This window comes from Nesoenas mayeri (genome assembly GCF_963082525.1).
Source record: "Nesoenas mayeri genome assembly, chromosome: 1".
NCBI lineage: Eukaryota > Metazoa > Chordata > Aves > Columbiformes > Columbidae > Nesoenas > Nesoenas mayeri.
The window spans coordinates 169278257-169301027 of NC_137541.1; the positions used below are offsets into that span (position 1 = coordinate 169278257).

General features: G+C 39.7%; 1 protein-coding gene across 4 annotated transcripts; it reads left to right on the top strand.

Moving 5' to 3' along the window:
- The first annotated feature begins 6312 nt into the window (after window positions 1-6312).
- On the top strand, window positions 6313-21436 carry FBXL3 (F-box and leucine rich repeat protein 3). 4 transcript variants are annotated; one of them, XM_080361316.1, is made up of 6 exons: window positions 6556-6573; window positions 8230-8345; window positions 10956-11319; window positions 13625-13747; window positions 15284-15455; window positions 18994-21436. In XM_080361316.1, the coding sequence occupies exons 3-6, from the start codon at window positions 10957-10959 to the stop codon at window positions 19635-19637; spliced, it is 1302 nt and encodes a 433-aa protein (XP_080217442.1). In that variant the 5' UTR covers window positions 6556-6573; window positions 8230-8345; window position 10956; the 3' UTR covers window positions 19638-21436. The 4 variants fall into 4 exon arrangements, with proteins under 4 accessions (XP_080217444.1, XP_080217443.1, XP_080217441.1 ...); XM_080361318.1 differs by lacking the exons at window positions 6556-6573; window positions 8230-8345 and adding an exon at window positions 6313-6396; XM_080361317.1 differs by lacking the exons at window positions 6556-6573; window positions 8230-8345 and adding an exon at window positions 6374-6387.
- Window positions 21437-22771: the final 1335 nt, after the last annotated feature.

The window sequence follows — 22771 nt, forward strand, 5'->3', positions numbered from 1 at the left end:
TGTTGGCATCTAGGCGCGATGAACTTGTGTTACCAAACGTTCCAGGTGGCAGGATCTCCACCAGGTGCACCTACATAAACGCACCCAAATACAGGACAACAAAGTGATTACAATCAATAGCACAGCAATCAGCTGTAATGGGGCATCACAAGTCATCAATAATCACCCAAATATGTCCCCCACCAGCTAGACAGTGAGTTTTTTCAGGTAATGGCCACCTCCACAGTCCGTTGGGATTGAGGGGGCTCCTGAGATTGTGCTCTGTGCTGTTGCCACACATTTTCATGTAAACTGCCTGCTGCAAGTTAAAATTCAGTCACTTTGGATATAACATTTCTTTCCAGATGAATGGCTCAAGTGGTTTCTTCATTTGTAAAAACTATCATATCACTCTGCTATATTTCATAAGCTAACACAATAAAAATTACCTTTTACTGGAACATCTCTAATAGAGGAGTATCATGGCCTGGCTTTGGCTAGGAGTTCCGTACAAACAGGCTGAACGTACTGAGCTGTGCTGCAAATGGCAGTGCAGACAAGAGCTGAGCATTTCCATGGCATGGACCATGGATAACCAGCTGTCAGAAGAACAACACTGCATCTCATTAACAGGTTGATCTGACAACATCTCGGTAGAGGAACTTTTGGGTTTATAGGAATTTTCTCCGTGTTCTGTATGTCTCTCTGCAAATCTCTTCAGCTGTCTCTGCCAGCAGGTAAGGAGTTAACATGATTAGCAAGCAAGCAGTGATAAAGTTAAAACCTCAAACAGACTTGTTGCTGAGAGAGGGCTGGCATTTGTATTAGGATTGGCCTTGGTACCAAGGCACTGAAGGAGAACTGTCACGCATTCAGAAGACCTAGCAATACCAGCACGCTATGTTCAACATCCCAAGGATATTCGAAATTCTCAAAACCATCTGTAATTTGCCCAACAAAAAGGGGAAGGTGTCCTTAGCTCTTCTACAGGTTGGCTCTTCCAGTTGAGAAAAAAAAAGGTGCAATTTTGTTTAGTTTCCACTGGAGGGCTCCCTAGGCATGGCAATGTCGAATACAGGTACCCCATCAGCTTTAATATGAATATGTAAGCCAGTGCTATGCAGCACAATAAAGCAATGACTTTAAACCAACATCTAGAGGTGATGAACTGTACATAAATACTGGTAAAATGTGCCCACAAAAAAAAAAGTAAGGTATCACAGAACACAAGAACACAATTTTGAGAGTAAATACATGTGACATTGTGAACAACATCTATTAAACCAATATTAGTTAAACCAAATAATTACTCCAATCTGCTTTAACACTGCTGGATGGCTCCTGAAGTACTGACCTGTCATTATTGCACCCCTTCGAGGTGGCACACTGCCTGGGAAAACAAACTTGCGTCACTATGTGGTGATGAAAGCGATGAATCTTACCCCTTCTTGCCCCACATTGGACACCACATAAAGGACTATGGTGGTTTAACCCCAGCTGGCAAACAAGCACCAGACAGCTTCTCACTCACTCCACGCACACCCCCTCCAAGTGGGATGGGAGAGAAAACTGAAAGGGAAGGGAGAAACTCATGGGTTGAGACAAGAACAGTTTAATATTAAAGACAGCAAGAAAAAAAATACTACTACTACTACTAAATATACATGTGTGTAGATGTATATATATGTATAAAATAAGTGATGCACAAGGCAATTGGTCACAAACACCAGTCCTGTAAAGCCAGTCCCAGAAAAGACAGTACCCCATCCTCAAACAGCCAATCCCAAAAAGAGATAAAAAAGGCAAAAGGCCAAAACAACAGAAGGCCCAAAACTAATGAGCCAGAGCAGGCAGCTCCAGCTATATACTGAGCATGACACTAATGGTAGGGAATAGCTCACTGGCCAGCCTGGCTGTCGATCCAGGTGCTGTCCTGTCTGTATCCCCTCCCAGCTGCCATGTGCACCTGCAGCTGGAAAATTTAAAAAGTCCTTGATCTCCTTGGCAACAGCCAAAACATCAGTGAATTCTCACACTGTTTTCAAACCCACTCCAAAACACAGCTTAGCTACTGGAACAAAAACATTTACTCTGTCCCAGGGAAGCTGAGTGTGTTATCATGTTATTCTCACACTAAACCCAAAATAAAAGTCCACACTAGCTACCAAAAATAAAATATTCTAACTACTATGAAGAAAATTAACTATCCCAACAAAACCAGCACAGTCTCCAAACAGAAAGACTGAAACTTCAGAAACCTCCTCCTTCTTTTCTAGAAAATTAAAAAATTTCCTATTGAGGAAATTACAGTTTCCTCAGTAGACTTGTTTCTGCATGCCAGGATTTTTTCTCATACTATTAAAACTGTACACAAATAAAAATAACTTCACCTTTATCATTTAAAATACTGCTCTCTCAAAAACTCAGTTTTTAGTTAAGTGACAAGTAAGGCAGAAAAATCACCTAATGAAAACACACCTGTTAAAGATTTACAAATTACTAACTAAAGCTTCAAGGTGCCCTGCCACAGCTGGCAACAACACAGCAGACCAGAACTCTGTTGTGTTTGGACCTTTGCTACTTGGACCTTTCTTAACCTGCTGCCACCTCTCTCAGCTCCAGCTACCTCAGAGTCCAAGACCTCTACAAACAGCATGGTTTTGCCCACCAGCTAAGCAAGAGCAAGCCACAAGGGGCTCACCAGGTGCCATGAAAGTGTGCCCATGCCACCAGCTGCCCATAGGTTCTCTTTTATTAAATTCTGGTAAACTCCCCAGTTATCATACTTTGCCAACAGACACCACAGACACTGCTGGGAGTGCTCTGCACCATGTCCAGGGCCTGATTTGGCTGCAGCTGCCTTTCTTGCTCATTTTGGCTGCTTCACCCCACCTGATGTGATGCAGAGAGCTCTTTCTGCACTTGTCCTCTTCTCCCACACTTAGCGTGCATAAATACACAAGCAATTACAACAACGCAAATAAAGGCACAAGCATTGAAGCGAGCTTTCTTTACTCCAAATATCAGGCAGCAAAACAGAACTGAAAGGCACTGCAATAAGTCTCCACCACTAAGTCAACCCATCTAAACTCGGACAATGCATTAGGGGTTTTAAAATAACATTACCTCAAAATAATGAAATTGCAGCGATGTTACATCTCCCGAGACTTTTAGATGGACCCAGATTATTTTTTTTTCTTTTTTTTTTTTTTTTGCAGCAGACACCAGAATTTTATCAGACCACTAATCTTGGTGAAAAGATAGAAGAGATATCTCAACTGACCACACATGACATGGATCAGCCACATCAGGTCAGCAGCATAATGTTGCCAGAAAAAGATAAGGGAGATGACAAGAAGAAGCCTCAGCTGCTCACTCTGCATCATTGATAAGCAATACATCCTTCTTCCCCGATCTGGGTCAACCCCTTGCAGTCACAGTCCACTTTCTTCTCCTGCATCTTCTGCAGCTTGCAAGTTAGATCCTTGCGAATATGACTTGTAATTACCAGAAACTATTATCAGGGGCTTTTTTCTTCCCACCTTTAGAAAACCAGTCATTATAAACAGAACATGTGGCTGAAAGGAGACTTCTTCAATAGTGAGAATGGAAGCCACAAAACATTCATAGGTGGGGACAGCAAAACAGTTTATTCGGTTTTCTTTCCAGTATTTGCTTCAGTCATAAGTACACCTCATTATCTACCAAGGTTCTGTACAACTGAGCAAGTCACACAGTCATGTATTTGTTATGACATGCTATTACAAGGATGTCTGAGATGCTCATTAATCTGCTCAGGGTGAGGTGATAACCCACCTTTTATTTCCAGGTTTTTGTTGCATTTCCTCAAAAGCTGAAGGCTGGATGTAGATTAATAAATACACACAAAACCATAATGGCTGAGCTGTAGTAAATGTCTCAAGACTTTGTGAATTCCAGAAAAGAGATTATTCTCTCACAGAAATTCAAAATAAAAAATGAAAATTTCTCATGGGAAATCATTGCTGTTACTATGCGTCTTTTTTTTTTTCTTCCCACCAATAATCTCAAATAACTGGGGGGGGGAGGGGGAAGTTTCATTTTTAAAAGACTTTAAGTATGCAAGAAAATGCTTTTGAAGATTTTTTTTTTAATAAATAAAGTGCTTCTCAAAGAACTCTGGGATGGTGGCATTTGAGATAGCACTAAAGAACTGTTACTTTGTTTCAAAGCCATTTCAAGACTAGGGAGAACACTGCATCACATCTGGCTGTTTCCAATAAACTTAATGATGGGAATTGGAATCGTAACCTACTAGCCCAAAACTAAAAATTAAAGCAGTAATTTACTCAAGCTTGCAAAAAATAAAGTTTCGGGAATCCCAACAACTTTAAAAATTTCAGTCACGTACAGAACTGAAATACAATCTATATGTGAGGCACCACATCTATAGGGACATCATAACAAGGCATCTGCATCCCAAGGGAATTGTCACTCGTCACTTTGTCTTCTTTGCCTGGCAACATATCAAACACTTAATTCCCAGTGCCTGATTGACCCACTAAGCATTTGTTGTCCCCAAAGCAGGGTTCTTTACCCAGTGTGCGTACAAATGAGCCAAATTTAGCAGGCAGAGATGAGATATTTATTATAGAGATATGCAAATCTGGATGCTGGAATGAAGCCAGCATGCCAGCAAGAAAAGTAAAAGGCATTACAAAGAAAATCTTATCACTGCGTTCACACCCTAAAGAGCCAATTGGTTACATATTTGCATATTGCATTACACAATCCTTTTAGCATATAACGAGCAACACTCAGCTAAACGACACTTTATCCAACAGTCTTGAGATATGTCTTAAAGCAAGACTCAACTAATTGTGTGGGCTTCAAAATGTTTAGAGCGGCAACATCAGTAGTGTCTGCAGTTCGTGATTAGGTGTTTTGCAAGTCACTCTTATCTTTGTTATATTAGCAGACTGACCTAAAACTTAAAATATTTATATATCTTTAGGTTAGCAATTGCAGACACGGTTTATTCTTTTAAGTGATGATGACACATTGACTGTTTGCTTTCTCCATTACATTTAGAATCATTTGAGTTGGAAGAGACCCTCAGGATCATCGAGTCCAACCATAACCTAACCTAACTCTAGCACTAAACCATGTCCCTAAGAACCTCATCTAAATGCCTTTTAAACACCTCCAGGGATGGTGACTCCACCACTGCCCTGGGCAGCCTGTTCAATGCTTGACAACCCTTTCCGTTAATAAATTTTTCCCAATATCCAGTCTAAACCTTCCCTGGCGCAACTTGAGGCCATTTCTTCTTGTCCTATCACTTCATACTTGGGAGAAGAGACCAACACCCTCCATGCTACAACCTCCTTTCAGGTAGGTGTACAGAGCGATAAGGTCTCCCTTCAGCCCCCTTTTCTCCAGGCTAGACAGCTCCAGTTCCTTCAGCCGCTGCTTGTGCTTACAAAACACATGCTCTTATTCCAAAGGCTAGCCTGACACGGGGCTTTCAAATTACTGCGACAATTGGCTCTGTCAGTGGTGAAGATCCAGCACCTCTGCCAGTATTACACTCAGTGTTTTTTTCTAGATTTCACTTCTCCCTTTCCTGACCACCGAGCACCTGACTAGGATGCCTCCAGGCAGCCCCGGCCTTGCCACCCTGCAGTGCAGTAGCTGGGAAAAGCGGCCTGGTGATGGCATGTACACTGAGGCAGGAGGCGGTTAGTGTTTAGAGTCTTGGCCAAGCCAGGAAGACAGGAAAAGGACGGCAGAACATGCCATTTCCCCAGCAGCCGCTGCACTCAGCAGGAGTGGGCACCACAGTTCTGCATTAACAGAAATAGGCTCCAGATCAGGGGACTGAGAGAGCAGGGTCTGTTCAGCCTGGAGAAGAGAAGGCTGAGAGGGGATCTCATCAATGCTTATAAATATCTCAAGGGTGGGTGTCAAGAGGATGGTACCAGACTCCTTTCAGTGGTGCTCAACGACAGGATGAGGGGCAACGGGCACAGACTGAAGCACAGGAGGTTCCATCTGAACATGAGGAAAAACTTCTTTACTCTGAGGGTTCCAGAGCACAGGAACAGGCTGCCCAGAGAGGCTGTGGAGTCTCCTCTGGACACATTCAAAACCCACCTGGACACATTCCTGTGCGATCTGCTCTGGGTGAACCTGCTTTAGCAGGTGGGTTGGATTAGACGATCTCCAGACGTCCCTTGCAATCCCAACCACTCTGTGGCTGCGATTCTGTAACGGCGGCACAGCGGCCGTTGGCACAGGCAGCCCCGCCCCCGAGGCGCGCGCACCCCCCTCCCTCCTCGCTCGTGCCGCCTCCCGCCCGGGTCTGCAGCGCGAGAGCGCGCGAGGGAGGGGGCCCGCCGCCATCTTGGCCGCTTTGCGTCGCTTCCGGTGCTGGAAGTAAACAGAGAGAGGGGTGGGAGGGAAGGGAGGATCGACACGGGGGGGACGGGACGGCCGGCCGGGCGAAGGAGGCGCTGGGGTCGGCTTCAGCGGAGGGAGCTGATGTGGCCGGAGCGGAAGCGTCAGCGCGGCCCAAGTCCTGGTTAATGCGAAGCGCAGCAGGGGAGCCGCCAGGTGAAGGGACTGGCCGGGGGCGGGCGGCGCGGCGGGACTTTCCTTCGGACCCCGGCTGAGCTGCAGAGGCAGGGAGGAGAAGGAGGTCGGAGCGGTGGGGGCGGCAGAGCTTGGGGCTGTCAGAGCCCGCGGCGCCGCGCTGGGGCTGGGCCGGGAGGAGCCGCGCCCGAGGTGAAGCCTCTCCGGGAGGAGCGGGGCTTAAAACTCACCCTCGGCATCCATACGGTATCGCTGCTTCGCAGCTCTCTCGTAACAACAGTAATACATTGTAAACCTTGCATTGTTCTCAGCAGAGCTGGCTGTTCTTGACGATTGGGGATTAGGGTTGTGGGGGGTCACCCCCTCGTTCGGAGTGTTCCTCCCATCAGTGCACGCACTCCTTTTATTTCAGGAGCAGCATTACTTGAGGTGTAAGCAACGCAGCGAGCACAGTTACACCTATTCGTGACCAGGCGTTATCAGCAGGGTATAAACAGCCGTGAACGGTTGTTCTTAGTTGTTGGTTGGTTGGGGTTTTTGACTGCTGTTGTGTTCCGGATAAGGTCTGCATCTTCTTCAGCAATAAAAACAGTGTTAAGCGTGTGCTTGGCTCCTCCTCCTACTTGATGACTGAACTATGTGGTTATGGTTGAACGTGACTGTATTGCAAACAAGGGGGCGTGGGTTGTGCCCAGATGGGGAGTTCAGAAAGAAGCTATTATAATAGGTTGAGAAATTTCCTTGGAAAATCTTAAGGAGTCAGGCATTCTGATTTCGCACAGCTTTCTGTCCTAGTAGTTATGGGCTGTTTTGGGGGTTGGTTTTGATTTTCTATTGTTTCGGGGGTGGGGAGGGGAGTGTTGTTTGTAGTTTTTTTGGTTGGTTGGTTTGGTTTTATTTTGGGGGGTGTCGGTTTGTTTGTTTGTTTTTTTCTCCTTTCTGTCAAGATCTTAGATTTTAAAGCAAAGTTGCAGCAATTTGGAAAAAACGATCAACAATAAGTGTGTCCTGAGTATGATGGAGGGAGTTAAAAGCAAGATTGATGGTTCAGGTGTTGAAGTGATAAACAGTCATTGTTTGAAAAGTAGGTTGTACCTGTACACTAATACGTAAATATGGAATTTCACACCAATGTCTTCCTCGTTGAAAAGTTATTTCTGTGGGCCTTGGATTTAAAATGGTTAGAGCTTTAGACTATCAGATACATAAAGTGAACTGAACTGCCTAATTGCATTTGCCTGTTCCTATATTAAATTTGCAGAAAGGTTTACTCTCTTAAGTGGCATTTTTATATACATAATGCATATTTGTCTGTAAAAGTCTGCAGAATAATCTAAAAATTATTTAAATTTTGTATTTGTTTTATTGTTAGGCATGTTAAGAGGTTGAAACCAGTTATGTTTTTAAAAAGCTATTCCAATAAATGTTGAAGCAAGATAACAAAAATTAGTTGAATAAATTAATTAGAAATTAGATGACAAAACAGTAATATAATTGTTAAAATCAGGTTTTAGTCTTGAGTGTAGGCTTTTCTTTTTCTGTTTTGTGGAAGTTCCACATGGCAGTATTTTTGAAAACTTAGGATTATTCTCTCTTTTCAGTTACAGGAACATCCAACATGTCAGTAACAAAAGAAAATTAACTGGAATTGTCTTTTCCCATCCCCTACTTTTCAAGCCTTAGAGTATACATCATATTTTCTTGGAAGACTTTACCTGAAATTCATGATCACTATAGCTCTAGTGATGGCCGTGTTGTCTCTTTTCTTCACTGACTGTCTATAAAATCCTCAGGTAGTATCTACAACTTCAGGGTTGATCTGTAACTGGCATATATTAACTACTTAGAACTTATCGAAGTTAGCTGAGACATGCAACTTTAAGTTGGCTGTTGATGATCTGGTCCACTTCTACCAACCATATCTCAGAGGTTATTTTTCCAGCTGAAAAAATCATACAGTTTTGTCAGAGGCAACTCACTCCTGTTTGTTTTTTTTCCTAAAACAGAAAAAAAAAAAAAAAAAGTGTCAGATCTAGTGCTCATGTTTCTGGAAAAATCAATTATAATATATGTGCTGTATATGTGAATCAACTCTACTGTACCTGCACAGTAGCCCCTATAATGTGATAAGGGAGAAAATCCAGAACTTGACCCCCTAATGCAGTAATAAAAGTAGCCTACCTATTCTGGAAAACTTAGGCACATACATTACCTTATTAGCAAAAGACGAGGAAGGATCTCTGTAGAGGAAGACTTGGAGAGCCAAGTCTAAAAGTTGCCTTCTGTAGTTTTTTACAGATGAGCAAAAGATGGCTTTGGAAAGACTTAAAGATATCAAACATGTAACCCCAAATTTGGCAAGTGAATAGCTTGCATATGGTTATTGTTCATTATGACCTAGTTGTTTGAACTATCTGTTTAGCCTGAAGTTTAAATAAATATTGCATTTCAGACTAGCTTATTACAAATAATATTCTTGAACTATGCTTAGCAGTTATCTCAAACACAAACATTATAGGTTTGCAGTGGATTTGCTAATCTATTTCTTGATTTGTTTTTTTAATTATTCAGTTTTCACAGTTGTGAAATCCAGTTCCTTCATGTTTTTGTTAGTTGCAGATGGTTCTAAGTCACTATGCAGTTTTCTTGCTTCTCTACCAGTGAAGTTAGTGGCTCAGCAACAGATCACTGTCTCTGGTGTAAAGCTTGTTTCAGCACAAGAGTCGTGTTTTGCTTAGTCTCATAGTCACGATCTGTGAGTCGCAGTAAATAGTTCTCAGGAAGCAATTAGAGATTTTTGCCCAGTAGTGTTTTCAGCTTTTGCTTGCCCTAAGGTGCTACTGGGATTGAAAAATGAAGTTGAAAAAAATCAAAAGACAAATTCTGTTCTTCAGTCTTTCATATTCAGGTTTGTTTACATCATTTGATGAATGGCTTCAGACCTTAAGTGATACTTTGCTTTTGTCATGTGAGTAGGTAGGATTAAAGTGTTTTAAAGATAGGTAAGGAGGTGCTGGTTTTGAGAAAATAATGTATGATGCATTGGATGATAAACAGTATATTTTTTCACTTGTATATCTAGCGTATTACACTTTGTTTTAAAAAGGACTTCTACACTTTTACGTAGTTGCAGTATGTAGCAGGGAAACTTAATTGTCTAGGTCCCAAATTAACTGGGCATATGATAATCTTATATGTGTAATTGTACTTGAGTGTTAAACCAGAATTATTTCGCTGTGTATGAAGCCCATGTTTATCTTATAGCAATCACTGGGGCTGGGAGGTGCTTAGACATATAAAGCCCAGCCCACCTCTGGATTCTCTTAGCTTTTTAGAGACTAGAGTGAGTGTTTTGTTGTCTAGTGTGAGGTCTTGTGGATCCTTTAGGACATGATGTGCATCTCATTGAAGTGTTTAAAAATAAATGATGGGATGCTAAGTTCAGTTGTAAGATGGTGTGTACGAAAGAACGCATTTTGATCAAAACCCAGTGCTGGATTTATTTTTGGCTGTATGTAGTGGTGAGGTTTTTTTTTTTTCCTCTTAGGAATGTAATATAAGGTACAATGTGTGTGTGACCGCTGTCGCAGAAGTATATGCTACTTCTAATGAGAGAACCTTTTGCCTCAGACTTGCTGAATTTAGTATTATTTTGAAGAAGGTTTGCTGACTCTTCTGTAAACTTTTCTTTTATTGCAACTTGCAGACTGTTACTTTCATAATGCTTGTTTGCTAGTTAGTTGGAAAAATGAAAGCACACCAGCATTCTTGATGAAATATGTTTTTAAGGATACTAATTCAAAATAGGTGCATGTTGAAGTAACCTTTTAAAAATAAATTTGAAAAAAAATAAAGGTTCTTCCTGTCTGGGAATAAAAATAGATTGGGCAGACACAACATCTGCAAGGTGCAGTGCCTACAAACATGCATACACTCATTATTTACTTTCTTTTACCTTCCACAGTTTCAAATGTTGTTTCTGGTAAATAGGACCGAGGCAGCAATATCAGTGTCAGTCTTCACAAAATTGTTTAGAAAATATCTTTCCATTAGTAGGAAAGTAGAGCGATAATCAGCAAAATAGTAAAATAAATTAGGTCCAAAGTCTTCTCAAACACAAAAGTGAAGCACTGGAAGGAAAGTGACTCATAAATGGATTGGCGCTGTTAATGATTAAATAAGTAATATTAAAGATATCTGTTCAGATTATGTTATTTTTAGATTACCACTTCAAATTTGTTGTTACTTGGGGTTGTGTCCTTCATATAGAGAAGAAAAACTGCAAAAGTGTGGTTACAGGAAAACATGCTTTTTCACCTGTGCAGTTTTCTACTAATATTATTGTTCTTAGCTCTCCTACATTTACAAAATATATACAATTTTTGTTATTATTATTTTTGTAGAATGAAACGAGGAAGGAAAACCAATGAGGCCAACAGCAGCTCGTCTGAAGAGACAACTGAGAAAGAATTTAAGAGGCACAAGGTCATAGATGAGAAAACTGTAGTTACACAGAGTCCCGACTGGGCAAACCTGCTTCAAGACATTATCCTGCAGGTATTTCAGTACTTGCCCCTTCTGGATCGTGCTCATGCGTCTCAGGTCTGTCGAAGCTGGAACCAGGTGTTTCATATGCCTGATCTCTGGAGGTGTTTTGAGTTTGAACTGAATCAACCAGCTACCTCTTATTTGAGGGCTACGCATCCTGAACTCATCAAGCAAATAATAAAGAGGCATTCCAATCACCTGCAGTATGTAAGCTTCAAGGTAGTGTATTTTGGAGGCTTTTTAAAAGTAATCCTATAAAAATAAAAGCATTTGTTAAACTTAGCTCTTTTTTCTTTTTTCCTGCATTTTATTTAGAATGTTTTAAGGAAATATCCTTAATACTTTTGAGGCAGTTTTGATGGTTCATCTGTATAAATATCAAAGCATGAGAACTGTGGTTTAATTAATGTCAGTAACTGAAATATTTATAAGTGGTGGTTGACAATTGTGATCAAAAGATTTTAACATGCTGAAAAAAACATGACTAAATGTTAGGAAAGGCTTACAGTGTTATTTCTGTGGTTAGGATTGCCAGTTATTTAAAAAGAAATATGCCAGCTCTCAGCGGGGTACGCCTTGTTCTCAGGCCTAGTATACTGAAGAAATGGATTTTCTAAATGGGCTTATAAACATAGAGGTTATCTGCCAATTAATTTATTTATTTGGATATATTTTCAGGACCAAAACTTGGAATAACAGTTCTGAACATATATTTTAGTTGCCTTAATTCCAGTAGCTTGAGATTTTTTTTATTTGGTGCTGCTTTTTTTCTCTTTTCTTGAAGGATCTTAGCTGCTTAGAATTCTGCCTCAGGGGGTGGGCAGATGTACTCCAGTTCCAATGCTAGTGTACTTGTGGGTCCCTGCCTCAGAATTAAGTTTGATTAGGATACATAAATCGGGGATTTCCCTGTTTCACATGCTGTAGGGACTTTTATCTAATATTCATGGTTAGAAAACCTCTAGTGCACTAAGAGTGACTTCAGTACTACTCCTAAGCAGCTAGCCGTTTTAGTACTGAATTGTATGCAATATTCCACGCATGGCATGTACTCAACACAGCTATATTTCAGTTAACTGAAAAAGTACATGGTATTTGCACAGGATGTGATATCTACTGATTGTACTTGGCTGAGAAATACTGTTTGGTCAGAAGTGGCTTTGTTAATGTCATGGAATTATGTTCAGCAGAGGAAAACCTTTAATATTGGCTTACATAGCACTGTTTTGGAAGAGTGCTGTGAAACAGTCATGACTATGTATGCATCAGCTATGTGACAAATTTGGAAAGGAAATTACTTTGCACCAAGGTGGACATGTGAGTTGTTCCGAGATCTGTCTGTTTTAGTGTAGAATCATCTGCGTGTGGGTAGCGGGGGCAGCTCTGCCCGATCATGTGTATCACTACTGCTTGATGCGATATGAGATGTAAACTGGTTATCACAAGGTTTGCAGGGTTTTATCAGTGTCTGAATAAAGAAAATTTATAGTGGTATTGGAATTGCTTTCCAGTGTCTGTCTCCAGCCTATGTTGCTTTGCACCAAATGTTTCTGAAGGATTTCAGATGCCTTTCACTGGTAGGGTGATATCCATGTCATTTCTTGCACGTGCCCCTTCACAGTGTTGCAGAATGTTGCAGGGATAATCACAAGAAAGTGGCTGAAAACTTGGGATTTTTTTTATGTAGGCAAGGAAAGATTTGGTTGTTGAAAATGTAAGTTTTTCAGCTTGTTTTCAAGCAGAAAATTAAGATTCATTGGACTTAGGTCAGTTACTGACAAGGTGGTGTGGGTTATGGTAGACTTAAAATTGATGTTGTGATCAAACTTTTCACCATTCTGTAGGTTTGCAAAGTTGTCACGCCTAATGTATGTAAGAGGTTGTTTGTAAAGAACATCTGAGTGTTGAGGGAAATCCACTGGAGGCACATTAAGTGATTCAATTGTGTAATAAGCTGACTGGTGAAGATTTTCTTTTTTTTAGGATATCCATTGCACATCTGTTGTGTTATTAATGATGAAGGCCCCATCCTTTAGGTTCATCTGATAATGCACTTAACTCTTCAGCAGCTCTGTGTTATGAGCTGAGTCATCGTAAAAGGAATCAGCTTCACACAGTAAAAGGATTTATACAATTTCCACGTTTTTTATAAGGAAGAAGGTAAAGAGGAAGTAGGGTAGGCTCTGGACCCAAATGAACCTCCACTTGCTTATTATTTGATGTGGATAAAATGTCTTGGAACAAACTGTTTAGTTGCTTTCTCACCATGCTGAATTTTACCGAAGTATTTAGGAGAGTTGTAAATTTGTAGCAAATTATCTTGGACTTTTGGTATGTACTATTTTGGGAAAAAAAAAATTACATTGGTGCATTCCCAATGAAGTGTTTTGTGGGTTTTTATGACATCACATTTCAGAAGGTAAAGTGGAAAAAAAGTAAAAGTGTATCTGCCTTACTCTGCTTTTTCATAAGGACTGTGTTTGGTGCGGTGTTTTCTGAACCAATAAATCTGTTTTGTTTTAAGGTGGACAGTAGCAAGGAGTCTGCAGAAGCAGCTTGTGATATTTTATCGCAGCTTGTGAATTGCTCTCTGAAAACACTTGGGCTGATTTCAACTGCCCGGCCAAGCTTCATGGATTTACCAAAGGTAATTGAGTATGTAAATTTTTCTATAGCAAAGTATGGCAGTTGTTCATACAGTATTTGTATGACTTTATGAAAAGTTTTATTGTAAGAATATGAACCTTTGGTAAGGAAAACTTTATTACTGAACTCCGTTAAAGGGAGGAACTGAGATGATGTGCTAAGATTGACGACTAAGGTTTCACTCATTTTCTGCATCATGTGAGAACGTAGTCCTGACCTTGTTCTTCTAAATCCTCTTGTCTCTTGACCTCAGTGTAATAGTGAGCAACATGATGCAAGTCAGGAGGCCAAATGATTCATGTCTTTGTAGTTGTATTGTGGCACTGTGGGGACTCTTTAGGAGGCAATTGTAATTGAAAGAGTGGTAGAGTTTTATCCATGGGACTTGCTGTAGGGATTGTGTCACAATGAGCTGTCTTTAGAAAGCAATAAGATAGTGATTTTCAATACTTTGTCAGATAGTCATATATCAGATCCTTAGGCAAAGTGCACTGTATTTATGAAATTTTCTGTCAGATTTTTACCTTGCATGTTTACCAAAAATTAGATTTTGTTAGAAGGCATCTAGTCTAGAAGACAACAAATCTTTTACATGTGCTTCTAAACAATAATTCCTGCTAGTGAGGTAGAAGTTTACTGTTGCTGAGGAGCAGAAGAGTGGCTGGGGTAGCCTGGGCTGCTTGTTCTATGGCAGTGACGTCTCGGATGACTCACAGACCTAATTCTTGAATCCAGTCCACTTGTATGAGAAGGGCCAGATACAACTAGACTATTAGCTGGATCTGAGTGATGTCATTGCTAATGATGGCAACATGGACAACACAGAACTAGGGACAGCCTCAGGAAAGGAAGTAGGCTATAGGATTTATGCAAGGTTAGCTACAGAAGGATTATCAATTATCTTTGGCAGTGATCACAGCCACGTCATGTAGTTCCCTTGAATATGTATTTTTAATCCTTAATTTTCAAAGAGGCTTTCCACATCTTTAACTAGTCTTTGTATGTCTTTTTTTTCCTTCTCTGATATGCTTTGGGATGTGACTGTAAGCAAACCTGAACATAGTGAAAACAATCCACAGTCTAAATGTGGTAGAAATACTTTATCCTTTCAGCTCTTGCATATTGTTTTATTTCTTAATCTAAATCCTGTTTTAGCTCTCTTGGTTTTCACTGGAGGGATATGTTATGGTCCTATTCATCTTGCTGAATAATTATTTGTGGGCACTCATGCTATTGTCTTATTTAGCCTCAAAGCTTCTAAAATACAGGCTTCCTTTTATTGTTCATAATAGATTCACATGTAGCCTGTAAAACATATATTCAAAAGAAACCGAAATCAACTCTAGGCATAATTTGTCTTTTGACCTTTACCACTCTAATAATTTTGTCACTGGCATATAGGACCAGCAGTGATTTAGTTAGTTAGTTAGTTTAATTTTCTAAGACCACTTACGAAACTGTTGTGTAAAGTGTAAAACCATTGAAATTGTATTTCAGATACTACTGTTTCATTTAAACTTTTTTTTTTTTCCTCCAGTCTCACTTTATTTCTGCACTGACAGTGGTGTTTGTAAACTCCAAATCCCTCTCTTCACTGAAGATTGACGATACACCAGTAGATGATCCATCTCTCAAAGTGCTGGTGGCTAACAACAGCGACACACTCAAACTGTTGAAAATGAGCAGTTGTCCTCATGTTTCTCCAGCTGGTAAGCCACTGTGTTTTCTTTGATTGTTTGGGGTTTGTTGTTTGTTTGTTTGTGGTGTGTGTGGTTTGTTTTTAATTTATGCCTTAAATTCTGTCTGAAACCATTAAAGCCCTGAAAAAACATGGGTGAGGTAGGAGTGAGCGTGAATGCAATATCTACAGCAACTGCCACTAAACAAAATACTAATTCAACTGTTTGTCAGTCCATCCATCTCACCACTTGCCTTGTGACTACTGAGCTAACAATAAAATAGCATGTGTCCGTTCTGAACAAAAAACGAACCTCTTGTGGAACTTAAAATTGTATGTATTGACTTGATAGTGCACTACTTCTGCAGTGACTATTAAAGTATTCCAGTGTAACTAAGCCATTTGGAACTAGAGTTCCTCTTCTGCAGTTCATTATGTATGGGTTTTGAGTGCTGCAATGTCCTGGATTATGGTTTAGCCTTTCTGAAAGAAAGCAGTTTAATCTTTTGCTGGAGGGGAAGTGCAGATTAGAATGAGTTGTGCAGAACTTCTGCCGTTACCAAATATACTTCATTAACACTCTAAGTGTGTTTGTAGCAAGAATGAGGTCAGCTCGTATCAGAAGGAAAGCATTCAGATTGTTGAAGTTCATAGAATTAACATTTTTGGAAGGTTCATGCAGTGCACAGCAAATTTAAGATTAATTCACATCCCATCACCTTAGTACTTAACAGTTTTTCACTGAGAAGTGGAAGAGGAATGAGATGCTGGCAACTTCGTAAAATTCCTCTTCTGAGGATAAGTGGAAACATATATAAAAGTCACCAGCAGGACTCCTAATATCTGTGAAAAATGATACTGTAGCAGAGAACATGTTCCTGTAGTGATAGCAAACAAAGCACGAACTTAAAACCTTTTGCAGTTGTAGCTCTTAAACAAAAACATCGTGTTTCGTTTTGTATAAAGAAGTCCTAAAAATGCTGGTTTGTTTTACAGCAGATCTGTCCAGCAATGTGTTCACCAGTGTGTTCACTAGAATGTTACTTCCTTCAAAGCTTTGTAATCATAGATAGGGGGTTGTTAGCTTGAGAGACTGTTTATCTGAATTAAATTTTGAGAATCCTTGTGTCTGAGAAGTACAGGAGCCATACTATGTTCTTCAGGAGGAACAGGCTGCTTCAGCAGTAATTTTTAGCTTGGAAAAGAAAGTAATTCCCAAGAATGCTCAGCAGAAGGCAGGAGAACTTGGTTGCTTAATTTGGGTATGGGTGTGCCCTGTGATGGAGAAAAAAGTGGAACAAACTAAATGAGCCATTATGTGGATACTTGGCTGAAGAGCATGCAGGCTTCAAAAAACGGTACTCTTGAAGGAAAGTGAGAAACTGTGAGCCCTGAGACTTGGATTTTTTTCGAATGGGAATATTATAATTAGTGGGCTGCTATGAATGTGGAAAAACCATGAATTATGCAAAACTAATTACTTATCGATGCACTTAAAACAGTAAAACAGGCCTTCAGATTGCAGTTGGGTGGTCGGAAATGCTTGTTACTAGTTTAGTGCTTAAGAAATTTGTTAGTGAATGACAGGGAAGACTAATGCAAGTAGTGCAAGAGAGACTCCACTACGGCAGGAATAAAGAAAAAGGATTCATATTAAACTGTGAATTTCTTACAAAGGATGCTCTAAATAATCCCTAAATTACTGTACAAAGATAAAGAGGCCTGTTTGGGTTTGGGCTGGAGAAACAAAGGCAGTTATATATTTCTGATCTTTATGAGCATATTGGTAGCTTCTTTGATTGCTGTTAACCATAGGAACTGTAACTTGCATTAGAACTGCAACAGTACTTTGTAAAACAAAACAATGGTTATTTTTAAAATCTGCATTGAGTTGCTGTTGTTTATTACCTGAAGCGTTAGCTATTGGAACAGAGGGAACTGAAAGCGTTTCTGTAAGGCCTGTGTTTCTGCTCTGCTTTGAGGGTAGGGTTGTTTCCCTTTGAATGGGGAGGTAGGAGAGAATGGTGGATGTGGGGTGTATCTGCATCAGCAGCTTAGTTGAGGGATTTTTATGGTTTTTTTTTAGTCCAAATCTGTGCTGTATGATAGCAGAGTAATTTACCTCTCCATGTCACAAAGGTTTAGGTAGTGCCTGGGGATGTTCTGTGAACAGCACAGGCTCCAGGCAGGCTCTCCAGTAACTGTTTACACTGTATTCATTGTCAGTTCTATATGCAGGATACATTATTTAATTGACGGTATGCGATGTGGATATCCAGTCTTAGACCTATAAAAAAACGCAGCAAGTTGAACCCCTGTTCTTCCCTTCTTGTGTTGCACTAGTCAGTAATGTACCCTCACAGTTAACAAAGACAACAAGCTGGTTTGGATGCTAAATTTGTAGCAAGTTGTTTTCTGAAACTGTGTAGTGATCAAACAGAAACATCAATCTTGAAACTCTCTTTAAAATATTTAATGTGTCAACAGACCTAGTTATTGTGGAGCAGCATGCCTGAGTTTGCGTAAAGGGAGTGGTCATAATATGTGTTGCAGGAGTGGAGTATTGCTGTAAGAATAACTGTTATGATTTAAGGACTGGAAATGATCTCTGGAATGTGTAGAAGGTACACAACAACTGGATTTCCACTTCATCTTGGATGCCATCCCCTGCCCCCTGAATGAAACAAGGAGAATGCTTATAAACTGTTTTTACAGGGTCATTGTTGTGGTTGGGTTTTGTTGTGTGTGTGTTTTGTCTTTTTTTTTTTTTTTTGAAGTACTGTTAGCAGTATGGTACCATGGCTTGTAGCTGCAAATATGATGAGTGGAAACCTTACAGACTGAACTGAATTCTTTTTGTTAATGTCTTTGTCTTCTGTGAGCAGCAGGTTATATTGATTCATTAGAGTCTGAAACTAGCTGTTCTAGGAATTACTACTTCCAGTTTCTACTGTTTCACTCTGTTTTGCTGTTGCTTTTCCAAATTTCAATATTTACACTTCACTAGAAAGAACAAATACTGACAGCAGCAAGTTCTGTATTTAATTAAAATCTAGCATTCATTTGATGTTTGCCATCCTCAGGTGACAGAGAACAGCAGAGGAGGACAGCAGTTCTTCTAGACCAGGCTAGGGAAATACTTTTATTATGAGTAAGCCCCTTTTAGAAACATGAAGTTAAGTATACATGCTCCTACAACAGGGCAGAACAGTCAAGAGTATGCTATTTATATATTTGTCACATGAGAATCAACTCCCACAGGAAAGTATACAATGCAATGTGTTAACTTCTTTATGTTTCCCTAGCAAAATAGCGATATTGTTGCATAGTGCACCTACGGGGTGTAAGATACATATACAAAGAAGTCACAAGACCATGCTTATGTGAAAAAGATTCATGTTCTGGTTTCACAGTACGATTTTGTTTTGAAATTAGGTCTTGATTGCATGTTGAAATACGTGGTCTTTGCACCCTCTTGACACACAAAACAAACTCACTCTTAACGTTTCTTGTTCAGTTACTAGTATATGTATCTGTGTAACCCTTTACATGCTGTTCTCTTGTCCCAGGTATCCTTTGCGTGGCTGACCAGTGTCATGGTTTACGTGAATTGGCGCTGAACTACCACCTGCTGAGCGATGAGCTTCTGCTTGCTTTGTCTTCTGAGAAACATGTCAGGTTAGAACACTTGCGCATCGATGTCGTCAGTGAAAATCCTGGACAGACTCAGTTCCACACAATTCAGAAGAGCAGCTGGGACGCTTTCATCAAGCACTCCCCTAAAGTAAATTTAGTAATGTATTTTTTCTTGTACGAAGAAGAGTTTGACCCGTTCTTTCGTTACGAAATACCCGTCACTCACCTGTACTTTGGAAGATCGGTAAGCAAAGACGTACTTGGCCGTGTTGGGATGACTTGTCCTCGGCTAGTTGAACTGGTGGTGTGCGCCAATGGATTGCGGCCGCTGGATGAGGAGCTGATCCGTATTGCGGAACGTTGCAAGTATCTGTCAGCCGTTGGCCTAGGAGAGTGTGAAGTCTCTTGCAGTGCCTTTGTTGAGTTTGTGAAGATGTGTGGCGGTCGTCTCTCTCAGCTTTCTATTATGGAGGAAGTTTTGATTCCTGATCAGAAATACAGCTTAGAACAGATTCATTGGGAAGTTTCAAAGCATCTTGGTAGAGTCTGGTTCCCGGACATGATGCCCACGTGGTAAAGTCCTTAAAAGACTTCCGGGCGGATGGAATAGCACCTTAAACCCAAGCTGACCATATTGCAATTTACTGTATGCGCTTATTTATATCTACAGTTTTTACTGTAATTTACTTCATTGTTTGATTAGAAAATTAATTTTTCATTCCAAAACAATTTATGAACTCCAGAGTAAAAAATAGAAATAGCTCCAAAACCCATTTTCATCCATGCACAAATCTGTTTTTTATTCTAGATTTGTTCTTTTTCATTAACCGTGACCTCAGACTTTTATGGAAATAAAAAATGTATTTAAAATATTGAAATGTACCTGCAAAATATCAGTTTTAATATGCTGTCCTTCTCTAACTTAGGTACTGGGATTGAACACAATCAGATTTGGTCTTAAAAAACAAAACCCCACTGAAATGGCATGCTTCTGTTGCAGACTGTAGCATTTCTAAATCCAGCCACTTAGAAGGCCAGATTAAAAGGAGTATTTAGTAGGCTGTGAAATATACACGTTCTTGTGTATAAAAGGCAAGAGCAATATGCAACAATAATAATATTTTAATTGTCTAAACTATAAGTTTACTACCTTATTGAACAGACTATTAGAGTCATCTAAAATGTATTACAGTGCAAAGAAATAGTAGTGCAAGCTATCAAAAGTGTGGGGGTGTTTTGTTTTGTTTTGTTTTTTCTTTTGTCCTCTCTATGCGTTTTAACGTAGTTTGCTTATGGGGTTTCAGATCTGCATCTAAACCTGTTTTAAGGTATTTTATGTCTAGCTCAGGAAGCGAAAGCATTCTGGGGAAAAATGTAGATACGTTGTATTTAAAAAACACATTGGAGCTAATGAGCTTTTCTTGCACGTTAACCAGTTTTGCAGCATACTGTTAGATGGAATAATGTATAGGTAATTAAATGAACCCTACAGTGCTAAATGTGATGACATGCATGTGAGCAGCGTGAGACAAGAAAGTTAAAATCTGAATGGTGAGCAAGAGCCTTTTAACAAAAATCTTAGGCCTTTTGGCTGCTTTCAATTTGAGATAAATGACATTGTAACAGTTGTTTAAGCTGTATAAACTAATTGTATAGTGTAAATCTGTTTCAGAAATGTTTATGTATAAAGTGAATGTTTGATAGATGATCATTTTGTATACCTTTACTTCAGCTAGTTGAATCATTTCATAATATTTAAAAACCTAAAAGTAGTAAACTTGCGTGAAGTAGAGCAATAGACAAAAATTTGTTTTGAATATTTGGTAAATCAGTTTTATTAAAGAAAGTTTTTTGTCTGTAGGTGGTGTAGGCAACGTTTTGCCTGTGATCTGGATGTGGCTTGTGGTTTCATTTTTTACCGCCAACAGTTACGTTATTTTCTTTTACATTATTGATCAGTAACACTAAAGTATTCATGCGACTACTGAATGTGTTGGAAAGGTGCGGTCGGCCACCAGCAAGGCAGAGCTGTGCCAGCTGTGGGCTGTGCTGCACTTACCTGGTGGCCACTTCTCACCTGAGCTGTTCAGCTAGTGCTGGTAATATAAGTAGATTTTCTTCATTTCTGATTTCAGTAATGTTTCTCCAAATGTATAGTTTAAGTGTAATACACTTATGAGCGTATTTAAGTTCATAACTATATTTTGAGCAAACATTGCTCAGCGGACTGGACATCTTTATTGGGGAGCTGTATGTTTCTGTAGAGCTTTAAAATTGAAATACGCGATTTTTTTTGTATTAGAATTTGTTAAATTAATGTAATACTATCATTTGCTTTTATTTGTATAAAAGGTGTCAATATACTTAGTCCGTAAAAGTAAAAAAGCTCAGTGTTTTTCATATTCTGACTCTTGGAATTGCCTGCATAGTAAAGGTGGAGCAACACTACTAATCTCATGAAGAGGACCTGTTTTCACTAAACTAACGTGCGAAGTAATATCATTAGTAATGCAGCTAAAACCTCTTTGGACCATGACTGCTGGTATCCTGATGTTGGCAAGGTAAGTTGGTCTGCTCGCTGCTGTGGTGGTGGCAATAACCAAAAAGCAAGATGCAACCAAAGTACCCGAGTTCCCTCGATGTTGGAGTTAAGGCTTTGAGGCTCAGCGTTCTGCTGCTCAGAGAGACCTCTGTCAGGTGCCGAGGTGGGGAACATGTTAGTAGTTGAAGGCTTTATGCGTAGTTTTAGTGCAACTGCTCTGTTGTCTTGCATAGGCTTTAAGAAGTCTTTCATAGATACAACACTATTGTAACAATTATCAGAATGTTCTAAGGATAAGAAAACCACTGGAAAGCAGTTGTCTCTCTCTTCCTCTGAAGGTCTGCAGTTTTTTTACACCAATTACAGCATCCTTAGCTCAGATAATTTGGCTATAAAACAAACTTCCCAGGCAAGCCTATATTCTATGTATCTTCAGGAAAAGTCGCAATGCTCCTTTTTAGTAAATCTCATACAATTCTTATTTTGCCTTCTGCATGTTGGAAAAAATGAATCCATGTAATCCATTATATGAGTAGTAATGAATACCACAGACTATCATGAAGTTTACTAGAAACATAAACACAGGTGTCTTATAGCTGTATAAAATAGTGTTCACTGGGTTCACCTTTATTTCTTGTTGTTTTCAGAAGAAGATAACACAGTTTTGTGTAGGAGTTGTTGATGTGTGCAGTGGTAAATCTTATCTCTGAACACAAGTGGTACCTCACTTCTGTGTCTGGATATAAAATTACCCCTGAAAGCTGTTGATGCTGAACAGCTGGGGTAATCCTGGCCAGCTATGCAAGTTCACAATAAGAGATTGTATCGAAAGTGGAAAGTTGAGTAATTTAAGAGCAGCTGTTCATAGTTTCCTGCGATTTACCTAAAGCTACAAACTTGTTTAAGTGGGTTTGTTTTGGTTTTTTTTTTTGAGGGATTTTTAGGCAGAAACTTTTGCTAATAATGTACAAACTGATCTAACTACATAGGTATAAATTAGCTATATCTTTTCAATTGTGGTTTGATGTGCACCAAGTTAATTCCTGTGTATGTAAAGCTGGGTTCATCTTGGCCTCTATATTTGGAGTACGCCCAACTACAACCTCAACTTCATTATGTTACTTCAGAGATATCTGTCTTGATCTTTGGCTGGTCTAGTTGATTGCACA

Coding starts and splice junctions, on each gene's coding strand:
- FBXL3 (XM_080361318.1), top strand. CDS start 10,957: ATGAAACGAGGAAGGAAAACCAATGAGGCCAACAGCAGCTCGTCTGAA. Junction 11,320..13,624: donor TGCAGTATGTAAGCTTCAAG/GTAGTGTATTTT, acceptor TTTTGTTTTAAG/GTGGACAGTAGCAAGGAGTC. Junction 15,456..18,993: donor TCCTCATGTTTCTCCAGCTG/GTAAGCCACTGT, acceptor CTCTTGTCCCAG/GTATCCTTTGCGTGGCTGAC.